At 45.7% G+C, this 23,985-nt stretch overlaps 1 protein-coding gene across 4 annotated transcripts; it reads right to left on the bottom strand.

Annotated features, from left to right (window-relative positions):
• Positions 1-1,860: 1,860 nt before the first annotated feature.
• On the bottom strand, positions 1,861-20,640 carry LOC138680625 (nuclear pore complex protein Nup160-like). Of its 4 annotated transcripts, XR_011321708.1 has the most exons (6): positions 20,366-20,640; positions 10,512-10,607; positions 10,335-10,429; positions 8,237-8,328; positions 8,076-8,164; positions 1,861-2,027 (listed from the first exon to the last, which is right to left on the bottom strand). XR_011321708.1 is itself a non-coding variant. In XM_069767949.1 (4 exons), exons 1-4 carry the CDS (start codon positions 11,482-11,484, stop codon positions 2,000-2,002), a joined length of 246 nt encoding a protein of 81 aa, XP_069624050.1. In that variant the 5' UTR covers positions 11,485-11,497; the 3' UTR covers positions 1,861-1,999. The 4 variants fall into 4 exon arrangements, 1 of the variants encoding a protein (XP_069624050.1); XR_011321709.1 differs by having other exon boundaries at positions 8,076-8,252; XR_011321705.1 differs by lacking the exons at positions 8,237-8,328; positions 20,366-20,640 and adding an exon at positions 11,458-11,497.
• Positions 20,641-23,985: the final 3,345 nt, after the last annotated feature.

Here is a 23,985-nt window from a genome sequence, read left to right as displayed (position 1 = left end):
CCTTTATTCCCAGCGGGTCCGTATTCTGCCTGTAGTAATCTGTTGCGTTTATTCCCAGCGGATCCGTATTCTGCCTGTAGTAATCTGTTGTGTTTATTCCCAGCGGATTCCTATTCTGCCTGTAGTAATCTGTTGCCTTTATTCCCAGCGGATCCGTATTCTGCCTGTAGTAATCTGTTGCCTTTATTCCCAGTGGATCCGTATTCTGCCTGTACTAACCTGTTGCCTTTATTCCCAGTATATCCGTATTCCCCTTATTACCCCATATCCCACAGCTACAGTGGAGTGGGAAGAGAGGGGCTAAGTGCCAGAATAGGCGCATCTTACAGATGTGCCTTTTCTGGGGTGGCTGGGGGCAGAGGTTTTTAGCCAGGGGGGAACCAATAACCATGGTCCCTCTCTAGGCTATTAACACCTTAATCCCATATGACGCACTATCCCGTCAAGGTGACCTGGGACTTAATTCCCAGTGACGGGATAGTACATCATACTGTTTAATGCGACATCGCGACTTAAGTCACGGTGATCGTATTAAATTTCCGGCGCCATCTTACCTGCAGGAAGATGGCGTCGGCATCCCAGGGTCTGGCTCCGCCCCCCAGGCCTCATGATCGCTGTGATTGGCTGTTCAATTCTGAACAGCCAATCACAGCGTTTCTCATTGTTTCAGCCAATCGGAGTGGCTGAAACAATAAGGTCCCAGGCTAGGATCGAGTACCGATGTACTTGATCCTAGGGCCGGTGCCTGGCAACGTCAGGCACCGGCAAAAGACCCCTGGATTGGCGCGATCGCCGATCGTGCCAATCGCAGGGCACAGCGGCGGTATTACCGCACTGTGCCCTGATGTACCCGGCTATCTCCTGCTGTAGCGGCCTGGATCGGTGCTGCAATCGCACCGATCGCAGGCCAGAGACTAGTGCAGGAGCTGATTGGCACGATCGATGCTATCGACAATCGTGCCAATCATAGGGCACAGCGGCGGTCACGTTGTGACCGCTGTGTGCCCTGCTGGTGACCTGCCTAGGATCGGAGGGATCCTAGGCAGTTGCCTGGTCAACAGGGCCTGCAGGGATTAGTGGGATCGATGTTATCATTCGATCCCACCAATGACAGCTCATAGCAGCGGTGTGACTGCTCTGTGACCTGTCTTGTCACCTGCAGGTGACCTGTCTGACCACTCTGCAGGGGTCCCCACTCTAGCTGAGGACTCCTGCAAAGCGGTCACACAGCCAGATCTTGTCTTGCTGGGCCTTGTGGTGCTACCGGAGTCCAAGGTCGGGTATAGCACGTCTGTCGGCGGAGCAGTGCAGCGCAGGGACTGACACGTTCCATCCAACAACTTAAAAGGCGGAGGTGCCGGTGTCGCACCCCCACAGATCACACACAGATGACATACTCTAATGAGAGACCATCAATGTCACGGTCATGGACAACCCCTTTAAAAAGAGAACAGTTCAAGGGATGAAAGCTCATGGCCACCATGGTAGCGCCTCCAACGCTGCTGCAGCAGATCAGCACCACATCGTCGGCCGTACCGATGACATCTGTACACAAGAGACCCGTGAGGACGAGGACCACGAGCCGCTCGTGTTTATATCGTGGCAGTTGTGAAAATGCAAGAACGGGGATGTTTCAATTCACTGCTTGCAAGCAGCTACAAAAAGCCATTACTTACGCTCCGCCAGCTGGGCCCTCCTTTATGACACAGTTCTAAAAAGTGGGAAGGGCTTAGCGGGAGGGGCGGAGTCTGCTAGTGGTTTAATGAATGAATTAAATATAAGCCATAAACTTGATGTAAATTAACTAACGCTGAGGATACGGCCCATTACCGAGAAACCAGCGACTCAGTATCGCAAAAACATAGAAAATATAAAATTTTATTATACAAAAATGACTAAATACAGATATAAAGGGGAAAACCATGGAGCACATAGCGGCGCTCGCTTCTCCAATGGAGCAGATGCAACTTGGAGTCTCCCAACTTCTGAAAGTAGTAGTTCAGTTTGTCACTGAGCTTCTCCCGCAGCTGTAAAGGAAATGGAGGAAGATATTAATGGTGCACACATGGTCTGAGCCCGGCTGCCATGGCTCTAATCCCTCACAGTTTCTGAGTGTGGCATTACGTCACCATGAATGACCTCACCATTAGTCACGACGGTCATGTGATGTGAATTCTCACCATAAACGGTCAGGGAGTCCAGGCGCATGCGGAGGACAAGCTTTGGCTTTGCCGGTTCTCATCCTTAGGCTTCATACCCATTTGCAATAAGCAGTTCTCTGTCATTTACACATCATTTTAATACTAAATATTTATCAAAACACACATGTATGTATATATATCTATATATATATATATATAATCGTCTAAGGGGTACTTCCGTCTTTCTGTCTGCAACTTCCGTCACGGAAATCCCGCGTCGCTGATTGGTCTCGCCAGCTGCCTGTCATGGCTGCCGCGACCAATCAGCGACGGGCACAGTCTGATTAGTCCCTCTCTACTCCCCTGCAGTCAGTGCCCGGCGCCCGCATACTCCCCTCCACTCACACAGGGTTAATGCCAGCGGTAACGTACCGCACTATGCCGCGGGTAACGTTACCGCTGCTATTAACCCTGTGTGTCCCCAAATTTTTACTATTGATGCTGCCTATGCAGCGTCAATAGTAAAAAGATCTAATGTTACATATAATACAATAACAAAAAACCTGCTATACTCACCCTCCGTAGTCCGACGATGCGCTCACGACGGCCGCCATCTTCCGTTACCAGAGATGCTTTGCGAAATTACCCAGAAGACTTAGCGGTCTCGCGAGACCGCTAAGTCATCTGGGTAATTTCGCAATGCATCCTGGGAACGGAAGATGGTGGCAGCCGCGCGCATAGGGACAGCTTCGCGGGATCCCAGGGGGTGAGTATATAACTATTTTTTGTTTTAATTATCTTTTTTTTAACACGGATATGTGCCCACACGGCTATATACTACATAGGCAGTGTTATATAGCGCGTGGGCGGCGTTATATACAGCATGGCTGCTATATACTACGTGGGCAGTGTTATATACTACGTGGGCAGTGTTATATACCGCGTTGGCAATGTTATATACCGCGTGGGCAGTGTTATATACCGCGTGGGCTGCGTTATATACCGCGTGGGCTGCGTTATATACCGCGTGGGCTGCGTTATATACCGCGTGGGCTGCTATATACTACGTGGGCAGTGTTATATACCCCGTGGGCAGTGTTATATACTGCGTGGGCAGTGTTATATATCAGGTGGCTGCTATATACTACATGGCCAGTGTTATATACTACGTGGGCAGTATTATATACCGCGTGGGCAGTGTTATATACCGCGTGGCTGCTATATACTACGTGGCCAGTGTTAAATACTATGTGGGCTGTGTTATGTACTGCGTGGCCTGTGCTATATATTACATGGCCACTTTTATATACTGCATGGCCTGTGTTATATACTACGTCACCTGTGTTATATACTGCGTGGCTGCTATATACTGTGTGGGCTGTGTTATATACTATTTGGGCTGTGTTATATACTGCGTGGCCACTGTTATATATTGCGTGGCCTGTATTAACGCATCGGGTGTTCTACAATATGTATGTATGTATATAGCAGCCACATAGTATATAGCACAGGCCAGGTAGTATTTGTCTGCTATATACTACATGGCTCCTATATACTACGTGGCCTGTGCTATATACTATGTGGCTGCTATATACATACATATTCTAGAATACCCGATGCGTTAGAATCGGGCCACCATCTAGTATATATATATATATATATATATATATATATATATATATATATATATATATATATATATATAACTATATATAAAAATAAATATAAATGTGATTGATAGATAGATAGAACAGCTGGCAATTCCTGTGCGCATACAGTAAAATCACACTGACAGGTTACAATACAATAGATAGAATAGAAATATACAAATAGTATAGGTGTGTATATTATATATATATATATATATATATATATATATATATACACACATATATATATATATACATATATATATATACACATATATATATATATATATATATATATATATATCTAGTGCCTTGCGAAAGTATTCGGCCCCCTGGAACTTTTCAACCTTTTCCCAGATATCAGGCTTCAAACATAAAGATACCAAATGTAAATTTTTGGTGAAGAATCAGCAACAAGTGGAACATAATTGTGAAGTTGAACGAAATTTATTGGTTATTTTAAATTTTTGTGGAAATTCAAAAACTGAAAAGTGCGGCGTGCAATATTATTCGGCCCCTTTACTTTCAGTGCAGAAGTTCATTGTGGATCTCTGAATGATCCAATGTTGTCCTAAATGCCTAATGATGATAAATATAATCCACCTGTGTTTAATCAAGTCTCCGTATAAATGCACCTGCTCTGTGATAGTCTCAGGGCTCTGTTTGAAGCACAGAGAGCATCATGAAGACCAAGGAGCACAACAGGCAGGTTCGTGACACTGTTGTGTGTATTAATCATTTAATTTAACACCTACAGCTCCAAAATTTTTCACACACACACACACACTACTAACACTACTAGTGAGGGACATAAAAAAATTCAACGGATATGCAATGGTTCACTGTATGTAAACCATGTCTCATATCCTGTCGGCTTCTGTAATAATTATGCAGAACCCGACAATTGAATTACCAAATTACCAGCTTTTCTGCTATCTATGAAATGTTAAGATATATATATATATATATATATATATATATATATATATATATACCTACTATATATATATATATATCTACTATATAAAGCTGAATGTGTGTGTGTGTGTGTGTGTGTGTGTGTGTCCGGGATTGGCATCTGCACCGTCGCAGCTACAGCCACAAAATTTTGCACAGTCACACGTCTGGACCCTGCGAGCGTCATAGGCTATGTTGTGAGGCGAAATTTTAACCCCGCGCGTTCCAATTCACCAAACAATTTTGCCCCTATCTACATAATGGGGAAAAAAGTGAAAGGAAAAGTGTTGGAAGCGTCGCAGCTACAGCAACAAAATTTTGCACAGTCACACGTCTGGACCCTGAGAGCGTAATAGGCTACGTTGTGAGGTGAAATTTTAACCCCGCGCTTTCCAATTCAAACAATTTTGCCCCTATCTACATAATGGGGAAAAAAGTGAAAGGAAAAGTGTTGGAGGCGTCGCAGCTACAGAAGCAAAATTTTGCACAGTCACACGTCTGGACCCTGAGAGCGTCATAGGCTACGTTGTGAGGTGAAATTTTAACCCCGTGCTTTCCAATTCACCAAACAATTTTGCCCCTATCTACATAATGGGGAAAAAGTGAAATGAAAAGTGTTGGAGGCGTCGCAGCTACAGCCACAAAATTTTGCACAGTCACACGTCTGGACCCTGAGAGCGTCATAGGCTCCGTATAAAAATGCTGAGGAAATAACGTGGTAACGAGGTCTAATACAGGAGATCACACAGGTATATACTATATACAGGGGAGATGACACACAGATATATACTATATACAGGAGAGATGACACACAGGTATATACTATATAGAGGAGGAGATGACATACAGGTACATACTATATACAGGAGGAGATGACACACAGGTATATACTATATATTTGGCGCCATCGCTCTCACTCTTTAAGTCCCCCTTGTTCACATCTGGCAGCTGTCAATTTGCCTCCAACACTTTTCCTTTCACTTTTCCCCATTATGTAGATAGGGGAAAAATAGTTTGGTGAATTGGAAAGCGCGGGGTTAAAATTTCACCTCACAACATAGCCTATGACGCTCTCAGGGTCCAGACGTGTGACTGTGCAAAATTTTGTGGCTGTAGCTGCGACGCCTCCAACACTTTTCCTTTCACTTTTCCCCATTATGTAGATAGGGGAAAAATTGTTTGGTGAATTGGAACACGCGGGGTTAAAATTTCGCCTCACAACATAGCCTATGACGCTCTCGGGGTCCAGACGTGTGACTGTGCAAAATTTTGTGGCTGTAGCTGCGACGGTGCAGATGCCAATCCCGGACATACACACATACACACACACACACACACACACATTCAGCTTTATATAGTAGATATATACCTATTCTATGTACATAGATATCTATTCTATTATTCTACTCTAACCTGTCAGTGTGATTTTACTGTACACTGCACATGAATTACCAGCTTTTCTAAGGACGCCTAAGGCCATGTACACACGTTCAGGATTTTTCGCTATAAAAACGTGATAAAAACGCTTACATATGCCTCCTATTAATTACAGTGTATTCCGCATTTCTAGTGCAAATGTTGCTTTTTTTTCCGTGAAAAAATCGCATTGCGGAAAAAAAAGCAACATGTTCATTAAAAATGCGGAATTGCGGGGATTCTGCACACCATTGCATGCATTGATCTGCTTACTTTCCGCATGGGGCTGTGCACACCATGCGGGAAGTAAGCAGATCATGTGCGGTTGGTACCCAGGGTGGAGGAGAGGAGACTCTCCTCCACAGACTGGGCACCGTATAATTAGTATAAAAAAAAAAAAGGAATTAAAATAAAAAATAGTGATATACTCACCCTCTGATGGCCCCGGAGTCTTCCCGCCTCTCTGCGCTGCATGCTGCCGCTTCTGTTCCTATAGATGCTCTGTGTGAAGGACCTGCGATGACGTCGCGGTCCTGTCCTATAGATGCGGCATAGGCTGTATCTATAGTAAAAAGTTGGTTACACTTGTCAAACACTATGTTTGACAAGTGTGACCAACCTGTCAGTCAGTTTTCCAAGCGATGCTACAGATCGCTTGGAAAACTTTAGCATTCTGCAAGCTAAGGCTACGTTCAGATTAGCGTTTCCCGACGCTGCGTCGGGAAACGCAGCGGCGACGCACGCGTCATGCGCCCCTATGTTTAACATGGGGGACGCATGCATTTTTCTTGTTGCGTTTTCCGACACGTGCATCGTTTTTGCAACAAGTTGCATTTTTCTTGCGTCCGATTTTCGTCAAAAAACGACGCACGCGTCGCAAAACGCAGCGTTTTTTCGTGCGTCGTGCATTGCGTCGCCGACGCAGCGGCGCGCAACGCTAATCTGAACGTAGCCTAATTACGCTTGCAAAATGCTAAGAAAAACGCAAAAAAAAAAAATGCGGATTTCTTGCAGAAAATTTCCGGTTTTCTTCAGGAAATTTCTGCAAGAAATCCGGACGTGTGCACATACCCTTAAAGGGACTTTATCTCACTCACTGATGGGAATATGTCAAGTGTTTAGGGTTACAGACACATCGGCCGGAGCCCATCCACTTACAGAAATGGCATTGCACGACCAGCTCAGCCATTTCCACAGCTCCGACCAGCGCATAGACGGAGTTCGTTCACGGCTTGGACCCCAATATAAGTCTAAGGGTTGAAGCTATGGATATGGGTGTGCTGCGCCGGTTCTGTGACTCTTAATGAAGAGTTTGGTAAATGGCGTATTATAGCGTACTGCAATAAATGGTGCTGTAATTAAAAAAAAAGGCGCTATAATAATAAATGGCATACACTTGTGCTGGCTGACAGATTTTACCGTGAACGCCTGAGACGAGAATCCACCCCATGGACAGGAAAACCCCTGTAACTAGACATTTCTTTCCCACTGCCCCTGACGCCGGCTGCACAATCCCGGAGTATTCGGGCCGTATAAGCCGCAGACAGGTCAGACACACCAGGTACGCATTCACTTGCTTCTGAAGACCTTTATGGGTTCGGACCTCTCTGCTGAGATGCATCCTGTACACAAACATTACGGCGCCGGCTGAGGAAGGAGACAACGACATTCAGCAGAGATGAATGGAAATCAAAAGATGAATGGAGATCACTAGAGGGGACAATCTCAAATACGACGGATAACTACCTGACCCCCGAGTGTGCCCCCCCCCCCTTCCCTCTGTGTGCAGAGACAAATGGAGGGGCTTCACATAATGTCCAGGAGGAATGTACAGTACTAAAATTAGCGGCTCCAGAATTTGTAATACAATCTCTTACTAGAGATAAGATCAGAAGAGTAAAACCCCCGATACCTTTCGGATAGTTGTGCCAATGAATATGGAAGCATATTATGGGTCAGCAGATCCGCGGCTCGAGCCCGAGCTTCAATGATGCTCACAACCTGAGGGAGACACAGCAGTGATGTACAGCCGGCTCGGTAAGAAGACGATGGCTCCGGCCGGGCGACGCTCACCTCACTGTAAATTCACCTAAGGGAATTCCACAAGTTCATGGAGCTGTGAATGTTCACACAGGATGACCAGCTGCCGAAGGCAATCCAGCTGTCTGCAAAAAGGGGGGACGGGGGATGAGGAACCAACCAGCCCCTAATATTCCAGCACTCCTGACCGCAGAGTGTAACTAGGCACCTACTCTGGCTAAGTGAGGGTTAAAGGGAACCGGTCACGTCGTTTTAGCCCTGTAAGGCCTCTTTCACACTTCCGTCTTCCAAATCTGCACAGGATCCGTCAAGAAGTTGAAATGACGGATCCTGTGCAGATTGTGGAAAACGTGTGCACTGGGCCCGTTTTCCTGACAGACCCGTCGAGGCTATGTGCACCTGTTGTGTATGCGTCTTCGCAGCAGTTTTCCGCTGCGAAAACGAATACACAACACAACCCAGGTGAAAAAGGGAAAAAAAAAAAAATCCCGGCTCCCGGCAGCTAGCGTTCCCAGTTATGCATTGCGGCAATAACCCAGAAGACCTAGCGGTCTCGAGGTCATCGTATCATTTCTGGAAACGGAAGATGCCGGCGGCATCGGGAGCATCGGTAACGCTGCGCGGGATGCCGGAAGGTAAGAATATTGCGTGGTTTGTTTTTTTTTATTTTTTTTTTTTAATATTTGTAACATGATATCTTTTTACTATTGATGCTGCATAGGGAGCATCAATTGTAAAAAGAGAGAGCGCGAGAGACAATTTCCCTCACGGGAAATTCTTACACGCATGATCAGTTTCAAAAGACGGGACCAGTCGCTGGATTCCTGCTTTTGACGGTCAGCGACGGATCCTGCGTCCATAGGCTTCCATTATAGCCAACGACGGACAGCGCAGAACCCGTCGCTGAGCAATTTTATAACGTGCAGAAAAAACGTTCCTCTGAACGTTTTCTCCACCCGACGGACAGCAATTTTCCAACAGATCCAGTGCACGATGAAATGGAAGGCCATCCGTCACAATCCGTCACTAATACAAGTCTATGAGGAAAACCGGATCCAGCAGAAAAATTTGCTGGATCCTGTTTTTTCAAAAATCGACGGATTGTGACGGGAGCTCAAAGATGGAAGTGTGAAAGAGGCCTAAGCTGCGGCCACTGCCTATCACGGCTAATCTACAGTATTCTGTAATGCTGTAGATAAGCCTCCGATCTACCCTGAAATAGAAGGAAAACAAGATTATACTCACCCGGGAGAGGGGGGGGGGGGGGGCTGTCCCGTTCGATGGGAATCGCGGTCCGGAGCCTCCCATCTTCATACGATGACGTCCTCCTCCTTGCTTCGTGTCGCGTCTCTTGCGCAGCCGTACTGGTCTGCCCTGTTGAGGGCACAGCAAAGTACTGCAGTCTCTGGGACTCTCTGACCTTTCCAGGCACCTGCGCACTGCTGTAATTTACTGTGCCCTCAACAGGGCAGATAAGTACGCCTGCGCAGGAGCCGACACAAAGCAAGGAGGAGGATGTCATCGCATGAAGATGGGAGGCGCCGGACACCCATCGGAACCAACCGCCCCAGGGTGAGTATAATAAAACTTGTTTTTCTTCTATTTCAGGTTGGACCGGGGGCTTATCTATAGCATTATAGAATACTGTATATAAGCCCTGAAAGACGGTGGCCGCAGCTTACAGGGGCAAACCGACGTGACAGGTTCACTTTAACAAGTGGGGTCACTGTGAGATTTCTGCCCATTGCCATTTCCTGCGGTGCCTTTAATACATTCCCAACCATTGAGGTGCATGTACATTACAGGCCAGGAGCCGGTGTACGGAGCGGCTCATGATCAGGGCCTGTCACTAAAAAGATATGCTTCCATCCTCCATTTGGCCATGTATGGAGCATACACTGGGGTCTAAGGCTCAGGCACAACGTACACACCTCCGCCCCACACCAAGAGCTGTCGGCCCTGCACCCTAGAGCACGAGCTGTCAGCACTGTACCCCACACCACGAGCTGTCGGCCCTGCACCCCACACCACGAGCTGTCGGCCCTGCACCACGAGCTGTCAGCCCTGCACCCCACACCACGAGCTGTCGGCCCTGCACCCCACACCACGAGTAATCAGACTTCCATCTCACCTGCTGTGATCAGGAATATGCGCGACAGCGTTGTACGACTGGGAATTGTGTCCGAAATCCAGGTGATGCTTGAAGATACAAGTCCTCAAAGTTGCCTACAATCAGGAGACATCTGGTCACTCACCAAAAAATATCAGATACATAGAGAAGGAGATGAGAGCTTGTACATGGCATTACCTGACTGTTAAGGTCATCCACAGTCTCCGAAATAGCCAATGTTGCTAACTGAATCAGCAGCTCTGGCAAAAGCACACGTTCCAGGAGATGCAGCACCTGGGAAGAAAGGCAACAGATTACTACAGGCAGAATACGGATCCGCTGGGAATAAAGGCAACAGGTTACTACAGGCAGAATACGGATCCGTTGGGAATAAACGCAACAGATTACTACAGGCAGAATAGGGATCCGCTGGGAATAAACGCAACAGATTACTACAGGCAGAATACGGATCCGCTGGGAATAAACGCAACAGATTACTACAGGCAGAATACGGATCCGCTGGGAATAAAGGCAACAGGTTACTACAGGCAGAATACGGATCCGCTGGGAATAAACGCAACAGATTACTACAGGCAGAATAGGGATCCGCTGGGAATAAAGGCAACAGGTTACTACAGGCAGAATACGGATCCTCTGGGAATAAAAGCAACAGGTTACTACAGGCAGAATACGGATCCGCTGGGAATAAAGGCAACAGGTTACTACAGGCAGAATACAGATCCTGAATGCGCGCTTCCTTACATTCGAAATGCGCGCTCCAGAATCCATAAGGGACCCCCTATCCATCCATACACGGGCCCCCGCCCTAAGGGACCCCCTATCTATCCATACACTGACCCCTGCCCTAAGGGACCCCCTATCTATCCATACACAGCCCCCTGCGCCCTGTCCCCCTCTCTGAGCCCCCCCGCGCCCTATCCCCCCAAAAGGGTTAATACCGGTATCACTGTTGGCACCCCCCCTAAAGGGTTAATACCGGTATCACTGTTGGCACCCCCCTAAAGGGTTAATACCGGTATCACTGTTGGCACCCCCCTAAAGGGTTAATACCGGTATCACTGTTGGCACTCCCCTAAAGGGTTAATACCGGTATCACTTGGCACCCCCCCTAAAGGGTTAATACCAGTAGCAGTGTCCGCTGTCTTGGCATGCCGCCAAAACGAGAAGGCGGAAGAAGGGGGTTGGGGCATGTTTCGCTGGGAGAGCACACGCCCACTTGCTATTACAGTCTAGGGCGGCGCGCAGTAGCCCTAGCCACTGCGCATGCGCCAGGTGCGCCAGGCCGTGCAGCCTCGGGCGGCGCGCAGTAGCCCTAGCTACTGCGCATGCGCCAGGTGCGCGCGGCCGTGCATGCATGTGGCGCATGCGCTGTCATTCTACGGGACTGCCCACAATGCCTTGTGTTTTGGTGGCGTTCAGAATAGCGACGCCCTAATAGCCTCCATATTAACCACTTTAGGGCGGTTTCACACGTCCTGATTTGAAAAACTGGCACCAGTGATATCCGTGTCTGTGTGTGTATACTTGGGGCATATGTGTGGCAACCATGTGCTTCAGCAGTACCACATGGACATGTGCCTGAGAAGTAGGGAAAACAATGGGACTGGGGTTTTCTACTGCCCGGTTTCATAAAACCTCAGTCCCATTGTTTTCCTTCCTTTCTCTTTTTCATCTATATGTAATAGGAACATCAGGTTTGCCCACTCACTATTTGGAGGGCCACCTATGGTGGAGGCTGAAGTTGGTTTCTTATTGGGAGCTGAAGTTGATTTCTTATTCGTCAGTTTCTTATTCGGCAATTTTTTTCTTTTCTGTTTTTATAGGTTTAACCACAAAAAGTAAGCATCACAATAATAACATACAATGCAGCAAGGTGCCCCGATGTGAAACACTTAAAAACTGCTACAAAAACAATAAACCTGGCACAAAAATGGGCATCAAAGTAGGTATCAAAGAGCGTTGAAGAAAGGGTTAAATTACTTTGGGCCATTGATCTCACACTGCACACATATAAAAGAGGGAGCCCCACATCAAAACCGGGTCACTCCAGCCTGTCCCAAATGGGTTCTGGGCATCAGAACTGGCATCAAAGTGGGCAGTCAATTTTGGCCAGTTGAATAAGTAAGGCTGGCCTCACACTAGCGAGTTTTACGGACAAAAGGACAAAAAAAGGTGCAAAAAAGTCCAAAAGGGATAACAATATCTTTATTAAATATATATAAATATAACAATACAAGTAATCAAGGATAATAGTGGGTTAAAATCTACAAACATGATATATAGAAGGCATGGAGACAGACAACAGACTCCACAGCAGCCGCCAGGTAAAGCATACTGGGAAATATAAGGCACAAAATAGCCTCTGCACGCTCCATAGTAGTAACAATCAATCGTATCATATCAAGACCGGAGCCCGCAGTTATAAATAAAAAGATATTACATATCTAATATATAATTGCCTAGAATACTACTTCCTGCAATTTGTGCCAACTTCCGTGGCTTTGTCCGGAGCTAATGTCCGGAGCTAATGTCCGGAGATAAGTGACGTCAACAGTGTCCAGTGTCTGATTGGTTGCCGCCTGCTGCGAGCAACCAATCAGAAACGTGCCGTACTGTGACACTCTCCGCCCGCCATTTTGGTGTGATTTTTGAATTTTTACCTCACAGCAAGTTTCTACTGCGTGGAGGCGGCCCAGTGACGTTGCTCTTCAAGCTCCTGCCGAATTTCGTCAAAAAAATGATAATACCATTTACCAAAACTATATATATTTAGTTGTGAAGTGGTTCAGTGACATTTTCACACCAATTTTGAACTTTTGTTTGGTGTTTTCTCCATATACTGCCTATTATTCACTGACTGTTATACTGAGAGACTGCCGTTTATTAACCTCTTCTTTGCCACATTGGGTATATTGCTCTATTATTTGCCACATAAGGACATTGTCAATTATTGCCCAGCAATTTCTCTGCAATATAAACTGCCTATTTATTAATATCTGCATTCAAACACGCAAAGTTGTCGTCTGATGTCTTTCATCCCTCCCCTCATAAGCATGTTCATGGATCCTGTGTAACTGTACCTTAAATAACAAGAATTATCAAGAGCTGGTGAGTGCAGCCATTTTTTGTTCTTTCTTACTATTATTTATTAATTGTATTATTCTTACATTTGAATAAATAAAGTATATATGGATTCTAGACTCCCGATTCTTTAGAATCGGGCTGCCATCTAGTCTAATATAATCACCCAGAGAAATACTGTGCCAGCTGATGATGTGGAGAGCGCGTCCACTCCAGACCCACCCCGATGCGCGTTTCGGAGATGTCCTTCCTCAGGGGGCATGTCATGGCAGCGCCACAGATGAACTTTATAGTCACCAGGGACAAGAATTGGCCAATGCGCAAACCCCCAGCTAATCAAGGCGCTCAGACTGGCACCGGAAAGCACGGACCCATGCAATCCGGCGCCAGGCCGCGACCCGGAAGTAAGGGCACTCCGTTCGACCTTGCGCAGTTTATTGAGTTGTTGAACAGCAATGACCGCAATATTCATTTGACGTTTTGTTTTAGTGAAGTGACGTTGGACTTTTTGGATGTGACATTAAGGAGGGATTCTTCTGGCATGTTACAGACAGATGTCTTTAGAAAAGAAACTGCCACAAATACCCTCCTACATGCTACATCTGGTCACCCTAGGCACATGATTAGGTCGGTCCCTACTGGTCAGTTCCTCCGTATCCGTAGAATTTGTTCTGTGGATACCGATTTTGAACATAGGGCGGAGGAACTTAAACAACGTTTCCTTTCTAGGGGTTATAGCCGACATATGCATATCATAGGGCCAAATACTCTTCCCGGCAGGAACTTCTGTATAATCATTCACGACTCCAATCCTCTACACGATTTGTCACCACCTTTTACTCCCAGTCCGACAGGGTTCATTCCGCTATCTTAAATGCTTGGCCTATATTCAAAGTGGATACCACTCTTGACAAAATTATTCCTGATAGACCGTCTATAGCATATAGACGTGGGAAAAATCTGGGTGACCTTCTCGTCTCCAGCCACTATGATAATTAACATAAAACAACATTTTTGGACAGATTCCCAAGGAGGGTTGGCTGTGTTCCGTGTGGTGGCTGTGTCGCCTATCCTAACATGGACCGTACTGATATGTTCACTAACTTTGATGGTACTAAGATCTACACAATTAACCAGTATATTACATGTAAAACAAGATACGTGGTATATCATGCCACGTGTCCATGTGGTCTTGTATATACTGGACTTACTTCAAGGCAGTTTAAGATTCGTATCAGGGAACATGTTTTGGGCATTGAGGCGGCAGCTGGCCACACGGAACCGGCCACCCTGAAAACTATCCCTCGCCACTTTAAGTTATTTCACAATTGCAACAGTGCTCTTTTACGAGTACGTGGCATAGATAGTGTTAAAATCAATATTCAAGGTGGCAATCTGTCCAATCGTCTTAGCTGGAGGTGAGATGGATTTGGCAGCTAAACACGGTTCATCCACATGGCCTAAATGAATGTCTTTCATTTGCTCCCTTCCTATGAATTGGCTGCTTTTCTTCGGGTTCGCCTAGTCTACGGACTTGTGTATAGTTATTTTATCTTCTGTTAATGTGTTTTTTTTATTTTCTGTGTTTTTTATATCCTTGTAGTATTACTACGCTACCAGTCATGACATCTATCCGCAGTTTATACCATCATTGCTGTGGCATGGGAATATCGCAGGATTGATTTATTCCATATCTGCTTCCATATTTAGGATATGAACCTGGCTCCGAACTATCTACTGTGGTGTTTTGTGTGCATGTATATACTTGGAGGTCCACTGTATTGACAGATACATATAACTGTATAATTCTTCGCTGCCCTATGTTATGTTTATTCCTTTAATATTCCCTTGTAATTATTAATATATTTGATTGTCTAAAGTATTTGTTATTGGTTTATAATAACGCGATGTACATACTGTTACTTACTATACATTGATATTGATATCTATATTACATATCGATTTGTCACATTGGTGGTATGTTGTGGAATTCTTGCTATTCCTTGTCGTTATGTATGCTACGTATGTGTGTGCACTCAGCATTATAGTTACTTGGTGACCGGTTACATATAAGGGGCATTTTCTCCTCTTAAAAATGGCCGCGAGTAAGCTTCCGGTCCTGCGCATTAGCACCACTATTATATATATATATATATATATATATATATATATATATATATATATATATTATATATATATATATATATATATATATATATATATTGTATGTATGTGTGTTTTTCCCTTCTCAAGATGGCCATGTATTTACTTCCGGTCATGCGCATGGGTAATTATCATCCCCTTACTTCCGGGTCGCGGCCTGGTGCCGGACTGCATGGGCCCGTGCTTTCCGGTGCCGGTCTGAGCGCCTTGATTAGCTGGGGGTTTGCGCATTGGCCAATTCTTGTCCCTGGTGACTATAATGTTCGTCTGCGGCAGTGCCATGACACGAAACTTGAGGAAGGACATCTCCGAAACGCGCGTCGGGGTGGGTCTGGAGTGGACGCGCTCTCCACATCATGAGCTGGCACGGTATTTCTCTGGGTGATTATATTAGATATATACTATCTTGTTATTTATAACTGCGGGCTCCGGTCTTGATATGATACGATTGATTGTTACTACTATGGAGCGTGCAGAGGCTATTTTGTGCCTTATATTTCCCAGTATGCTTTACCTGACTGCTGCTGTGGAGTCTGTTGTCTGTCTCCATGCGTTCTATATATCATGTTTGTAGATTTTAACCCACTATTATCCTTGATTACTTGTATTGCTATATTTATATATATTTAATAAAGATATTGTTATCCCTTTCGGACTTTTTTGCACCTTTTTTTGTCCTTTTGCTTAGCAGTATTTGGTGTGTCCTACACTGTTCCATAAACAGGCATCGGTTACCTCTCATTTATATCTCTTTGTGACATCATGAGGAGAGGGTGTATACGGTCTTGCCTGTTTTGTTTTCCTTGCCTTTACGAGTTTCACAGACGTAAGAGAGGTGCTGAAAATACGGATTGCACACGGTACAATGATTCTCTATGGCCCAGCTCCTATCTGCCGTATTTTACTGATCCGTATTATACGGTCTTCTACGGCCGTAGAAAATCACAGCATGCTGCGTTTGTCACTGTATTGCGCAAAAAATACGCCAATGAAAGTCTATGGGGGCCAGAAAAATACGGATTACCCACAGACCAACAGTGTGACTTGAGATAAATACACAGCGGTGTTCTATAGAAAAGCCGGCAATTCAGCACGGTGTACAGTAAAATCACACTGACAGGTTAGAATAGAATATCTAAGATAAATGTCTACACATAGTATAGGGATAAATATATATACATATATGTGTCAGTGAGACACATATGTATATAAATTAATATTTCATACAGCGCTAGATAGCTTAAAAGCCGGTAATTCAATTGCCGGCTTTTCCTATCTCCTCCTCAAACCCGACATGATATGAGACATGGTTTACATACAGTAAACCATCTCATATCCCCTTTTTTTTTTTTTGCATATTCCACGCTACTAATGTTAGTAGTGTGGATGTGCAAAATTTGGGCTTTTAAGCTATCTAGCGCTGTATGAAAAATTTATATATATATATATATATATATATATATATATATATATATATATATATATATATATATATATATATATTATAGACCAAAAGTTTGGACACACCTTCTCATTTCAAGATTTTTCTGTATTTTCATGACTATTAAAATTGTAAATTCAAACTGAATTAATCAAAACTGAATTAACACATGTGGAATTATATACTTAAAGGGACACTGTCACCTGAATTTGGAGGGAACAATCTTCAGCCATGGAGGCGGGGTTTTTGTGTTTTTGATTCACCCTTTCCTTACCCGCTGGCTGCAATCTTGCCTTGCGCAGGCATGTACTACGGAGGACAGAGAATGAACTTCAATCCAATATTGCAGCCAGCATGCAGCCAGCGGGTAAGGAAAGGGTGAATCAAAAACACAAAACCCCAAGACATAATTTCAGTTGCTTCACACGTTTTTGTTAAGTATATAAATCCACATGTGTTAATTCATAGTTTTGATGCCTTCAGTGTGAATGTACAATTTTCATAGTCATGAAAATACAGAAAAATCTTTAAATGATAAGTTGAGTCCAAACTTTTGGTCTGTACTGTGTATATATATATATATATATATATATATATATATATATATATATATATATATATATGTGTATATATGTTTATATATGTATGTATGTGTGTGTATATATGTGTGTGTATATATATATGTGTGTGTGTGTGTTTTACGATTATTTGAGCCCATGGATCCATTGTATGTCCGTATGTCGGTTTTGCAAGCCTGCGAGAAAATCTCGCAGTACGGATGCCATACGGATTACATACGGAGGATGCCATGCGCAAAATACGCTGACACACCCTGCCTATGGATCACATACGGATCACTATTTTGGGGACTTTTCTGCGTATTACGGCCGTAAAAAACGGACCGTAATTTTATACGCTGAGTGTGAGGCCGGCCTAACTGGTGTTTTTAAGAGGTTAAATTACGTTGAGCCACTAATCTCAGCAGAAGAGCACATTTAGCAGCCGTCTAATCCTAGTAAGGTGCAAGGAGAAATTCAGGAAATCGTTTGTACCCACTGCTATGGGGATGTATAAGAATTTCCTAAGGATGGTAGACAACGACTGATTGCTGGTGTACTAATGTCAATTAACAGTGACTTATATACCTGAACTACCCATATTTACTTGTTATGTAATGGTATACTTGTGCAAGATTTGTGTCCTAATATTTTATGTACTGCTGTTTGTATTGCTGCTGTAATACTGTAGTTTCCCCCGTGATCAATAAAGTGTATCGTATCGTATGTCACACTTCGAATACACAGATAGTGATGCCTCGTATCAAACCCAGGTCCTTCCAGCCTGGACCAAATGGGTTCTGGGCATCAGAACTGGCATCAAAGTGGGCAAGATTTCACAGATTTGATCAAGTAACTGATGTTTTTAAGGGGTTAAATTACTTTGGGCCACTGTTCTGACAATTAAAATACACAGATAGTGGTGCCCTGCATCAAACCCAGGTCCCTCCAGCCTGGCCCAAAAGGGTTTTGGGTACCAGAATTGGCATCAAAGTGGGCAAACAGCCCATTTTCACATATTTGAATAAGAAACTGATGATTTTAAGGGGTTAAATGCCTTTGGACCACTGATACCACAGTGCATACATAGAGAACAGGGAGCCCCACATCAAAAACAGGTCTCTTTAGACTGGCCCAAATGGGTTCTGGGCATTAGATCTGGCATCACAGTTGGCAAAAAGCTAATTTTCACATATTTGAATAAGTACTGATGTTTTAAGGGGTTAAATTATTATTATTTATTTATATAGCACCATTGATTCCATGGTGCTTTACATGAGAAGGGGTTACATACAAGTTACAGATATCACTTACAGTAAACAAACTAACAAAGATGGACTGATACAGAAGGGCGAGGACCCTGCCCTTGCAGGCTTACATTCTACAGGATTATGGGGAAGGAGACGGTAGGTTGAGGGTTGCAGGAGCTCCGGCGTTGGTGAGGCGGTAGCTTCGGTAGTGATGAGGCGGCAGCAGGGTCAGTGCAGGCTGTAGGCTTTCCTGAAGAGATGGGTTTTCAGGTTCCGTCTGAAGGACTAAATTACTTTGGGCCACTGATATCACAGTGAAACCATATAGAACAGGGAGCCCCACATCAAAACCAGGTGTCATTTTAGCACCGCTCCTGGTTGCAAACTGTATTTTCCCCAGATATGGATTACTGCGTAGGACAGAACAACGGTCAGGTATGGTATATATTTTTTTTTAAAATTATTTATTACAGGAGAAAGAGGGCGTCGTATGGATTAGATGGATAATAAAGATGAAAAACTGTGTTTAGTGTTTTATTTAATTAAAATACTTTATTCTGGCTGCGTCGTTATTGAACCTGTAACAACTATAGGATTAGTAATGGATTGGTGTCTTATTGACACCTCTCCATTACTAAGCTGGGCTTGATGTGACCTTACAATACAAAGAACACATCAGCCCCCAAACTATTACCCCATATGCCACCGATCCAGGACAGAGGGAAAAGAAAGGCTACGTGCCGGAATTGGTGCATCTTAAAGATGCGCCATTTTGGGGGTGGCTGAGAGCTAGTGTATGTAGCCAGGGGGGAAGGTCAATATCCATGGCCCCTTCCTAGGCTATGAATATCAGCCAGCAGCTGTCTGCATAGCCTTTTCTGGATATTAATTATAAGGGTACCCCACATCATTTTGGGGGGGGGCACCCTATTTTAACAGCCAGTAAATGCTAAATATACAGCTGTGGGCTCATATTCATATCCTGGGGAGATCCATGGGTATTAACCCCTTCCTAGACTATAAACATCAGCCCCCAGTCGCTGGCTTTCCCTCTCTGGGTTGGAAAATTACGCAGGAGCCCACGCCATTTTTTTCCCCCAGAAATAATCTTTTATTAATTACATACATGTCCTCTAATTTGCACACACTGTAGTAATTGTATTGGTCTCATATCTAACTATTCTGCATCTATTTAGTGTATGTAAACCATGTCTTCTGTCGGCTCCTGCAGTGATTTTACAGAAGCCGACAAATGAATTACTGGCTATTCTTCTATTTCTGGAATATAAAGATATGTATCTATATATAATGTAGCGTTGCGCCTGCCGTTTGTGTTGGGGAACACTCGCATGGCAGCGGATTATCGTAGTCAGGCACAGTTTTCTCACAAAGACAGTCTATTTGGTTTATTTATACGGCATAAACCACACAACATAAAGTCCATTTCATTACATCCATGAACATATCACGACCACCAGTCTGTTCATGCATTAGATAAACCTCTCTGCCATATATTACAAGCCTCTTGTCCGGGGTTACCTTCCAGGAGCGCCGCTCTTCATGCCGTCTCCTTGTCAGTCCTGTCTTTGACAACACAGAAGCCGTCCCAGGCTGTGCAAGTACATGGTCTCACCAGGTGCTTCCAGGAAATCTCTACTCACAGGAGCTTCCAACACCAACCATCCAGGTCCACGGTCTCTGCAGGTGCTTCCAGGAAGTCTCCACTCACAGGAGCTTCCAACACAGACCTGACCTCTTCTGGGACCTACAGTACAGACAATAGAGGTCCAAACACTCTCAACCATGTGACCCACACCCTGGTCACATTATGAAGCTGTAACCACCCCCACAGGTGGGAGGTGTGTGTGGCTAGTTCGACCCGCCCAGCTCTTCAAACTAGCCCAGTAAGTTTCCCTCTATAAACTATACAAATACTTGAGGGACTACAGGTCCCAGAACAACAATACTGCAGGCTTACTACGCAGACTTCCTCTGCGACACATACCGGCCATTTACAATCCTTCCACACTTTGTCTCATCACCACAGTTATACCCAGGACTGCCATGCATTCTTATGGCCTCCATGCATATTCTGAAGAGACCATGCAGCGCCCCCTACCTGTAACAGGGGTCACTTCATCACATAATATAAATATACTAGCTATTGAACCCATTCTACACCCAGGTGGCGAGCATTTATATTGGTATATGGTCTCCATCCTGTCATGTGCTGCTCCATCCTGCGTCCCCATCCTGTCATCTGCTGCTCAATCCTGCGCCCCCATCCTGTCATGTGCTGCTCCATCCTGCGCCCCCATCCTGTCATGTGCTGCTCCATCCTGCGCCCCCATCCTGTCATGTGCTGCACCCATCCTGCGCCCCCATTCTGTCATGTGCTGCTCCCATCCTGCGCCCCCATTCTGACGTGCTGCACCCATCCTGCGCCTCCATTCTAACATGTGCTGCATCCATCCTGCGCCTCCATTCTGACATGTGCTGCACCCAACCTGCGCCCCATCCTGTCATGTGCTGCTCCCATCCTGCGCCCCCGTTCTGTCATGTGCTGCTGCCATCCTGCGTCCCCATTCTGTCATGTGCTGCTCCATCCTGCGTCCCCATCTTGTCATGAGCTTCTCCATCCTGCGCCCCCATCCTGTCATGTGCTGCTCCATCCTGCGCCCCCATCCTGTCATGTGCTGCACCCATCCTGCTCCCACATTCTGTCATGTGCTGCTCCATCCTGCGCCCCCATTCTGACATGCACTGCTACCATCCTGCGCCCCCATTCTGACATGTGCTGCTCCCATCCTGCGCCCCCATTCTGACATGTGCTGCACCCATCCTGCGCCCCCATTCTGACATGTGCCGCACCCATCCTGCGCCTCCATTCTGACATGTGCTGCACCCATCCTGCGCCTCCATTCTGACATGTGCTGCACCCATCCTGCGCCTCCATTCTGACATGTGCTGCACCCATCCTGCGCCCCCATCCTGTCATGTGCTGCTGCCATCCTGCGCCCCCGTTCTGTCATGTGCTGCTGCCATCCTGCACCCCTGTTCTGTCATGTGCTGCCCTATTCTGTCATGTGCTGCTCCCATCCAGCGCCCCAGTTCTGTCATGTGCTGCTCCCATCCTGTGCCCCCGTTTTGTCATGTCCTGCTCCCATCCTGCGCCCCCGTTCTGTCATGTGCTGCTCCCATCCTGCGCCACCATTCTGTAATTGGCTGCTCCCATCCATATGCCCCGTACACTGCTCCATAAAGGTTTATGGCCCACATAAGATGCTCCATAGTATATGCCCCGTACACTGCTCCATAAAGGTTGATGGCTCCCATAAGATGCTCCATAGTATATGCCCCGTACACTGCTCCATAAAGGTTTATGGCCCCCATAACATGCTCCATAGTATTATATGCCCCGTATGCTGCTGCGATATATAAAAAAAAATAACATACTCACCTATCGTCGCTGAGCGCCGAGTGCTGGGGGGCCTGAGCAGGCGAGGACACCGGCGCGCTGTGGGGATCAGGTGCCGGAGTCGCCGCTAGCTCAGGCCCCCAAGACTTGCTATATTCACCTGGCCCTGATCCAGCGCTGCGTGCCGCTTCTTCCGGGTCCTCTGGCTGTGACTGTTCAGTCAGAGGGCGGCGCGCATTAAGCGCGTCATCGCGCCCTCTGAACTGTGAACGTCACAGGCAGAGGACCCGGAACACGGAGCCGCACGAAGTGCTGGATCAGGGCCAGGTGAATATAGCTTATACTTACCCTCCTGGCGTGTCCCTGCCTCTCCGTTGGAGATCGCGGTGTGCGTTCAGTGTTTACGCATACCGCGATCTCCTGGGAGCGTCACTCTGTGGGGTCCAGACTGCGCCGGCGCTTGCGCTTGCGCAGTCTATAAAGGCTTCGGACAGAGTGACGCTCCCAGCCTTATATTATAGATATACTGTATATATATATATATATATATATATATATATATATATATATATATATATATATATATATATATACTGCTCAAAAAAAATAAAGGAAACACTTAAATAACAGAAAATAACTCCAAGTAAATCAAACTTCTGTGAAATAAAACTGTCCACTTAGGAAGCAACATTGACAATCATTTTCGCATGCTGTTATGCAAATGGAATAGACAACAGATGGAAATTATTGGCAATTATCAAGACACACTCAATAAAGGAGTAGTTCTGTAGGTGGGGACCACAGACCACATCTCAGTACCAATGCTTTCTGGCTGATGTTTGGGTCACTTTTGAATGTTGGTGGTGCTTTCACACTCGTGGTAGCATGAGACGGACTCTACAACCCACACAAGTGGCTCAGGTAGTGCCGCTCATCAAGGATGGCACATCAATGCAAGCTGTGCCAAGAAAGTTTGCTGTATCTGTCAGCGTAGTGTCCAGAGGCTGGAGGCGCTACCAGGAGACAGGCCAGTACACCAGGAGATGTGGAGGGGGCTGTAGGACGGCAACAATCAAGCAGCAGGACCACTATCTCAGCCTTTGTGCAAGGAGGAACAGGAGGAACACTGCCAGAGCCCTGCAAAATGACCTCCACTGATCAAAAATGTGCATGTGTCTGCGCAAACGGTTAGAAATCGACTCCATGAGTCTGAGTGCCTGACGTCCACAGATGGGGTTGTGCTCACAGCCCAACACCGTGCAGGACCCTTGGCATTTGCCACAGAACACCAGGATTGGCAAATTTGCCACTGCCACCCTTTGCTCTTCACAGATGAAAGCAGGTTCATACTGAGCATATGTGACAGACATGACAGAGTCTGAAGACGCTGTGGAGAGCGAACTGCCTGCAACATCCTTCAGTATGACCGGTTTTGCAGTGGGTCAGTAATGGTGTGGGGTGGCATTTCTTTGGAAGGCCGCACAGCCCTCCTTGTGCTTGACAGAGGTAGCCTGACTGCCATTAGCTACCGAGATGAGATTCTCAGACCCCTTGTGAGACCATATACTGGTGCGGTTGGCCCTGGGTTTCTTCTAATGCAGGACAATGCCAGACCTCATGTGGCTGGAGTGTGTCAGAAGTTCCTGCAAGATGAAAGCATTGAAGCTATGAACTGGATTGCCAATTCCCCAGACCTGAATCCGATTAAATACATCTGGGACATCATGTCTCGCACCAACTA

The sequence above is a fragment of the Ranitomeya imitator genome, chromosome 1 (genome assembly GCF_032444005.1).
Source record: "Ranitomeya imitator isolate aRanImi1 chromosome 1, aRanImi1.pri, whole genome shotgun sequence".
Lineage (NCBI taxonomy): Eukaryota > Metazoa > Chordata > Amphibia > Anura > Dendrobatidae > Ranitomeya > Ranitomeya imitator.
This window is presented reverse-complemented; position numbering and strand designations above follow the sequence as displayed.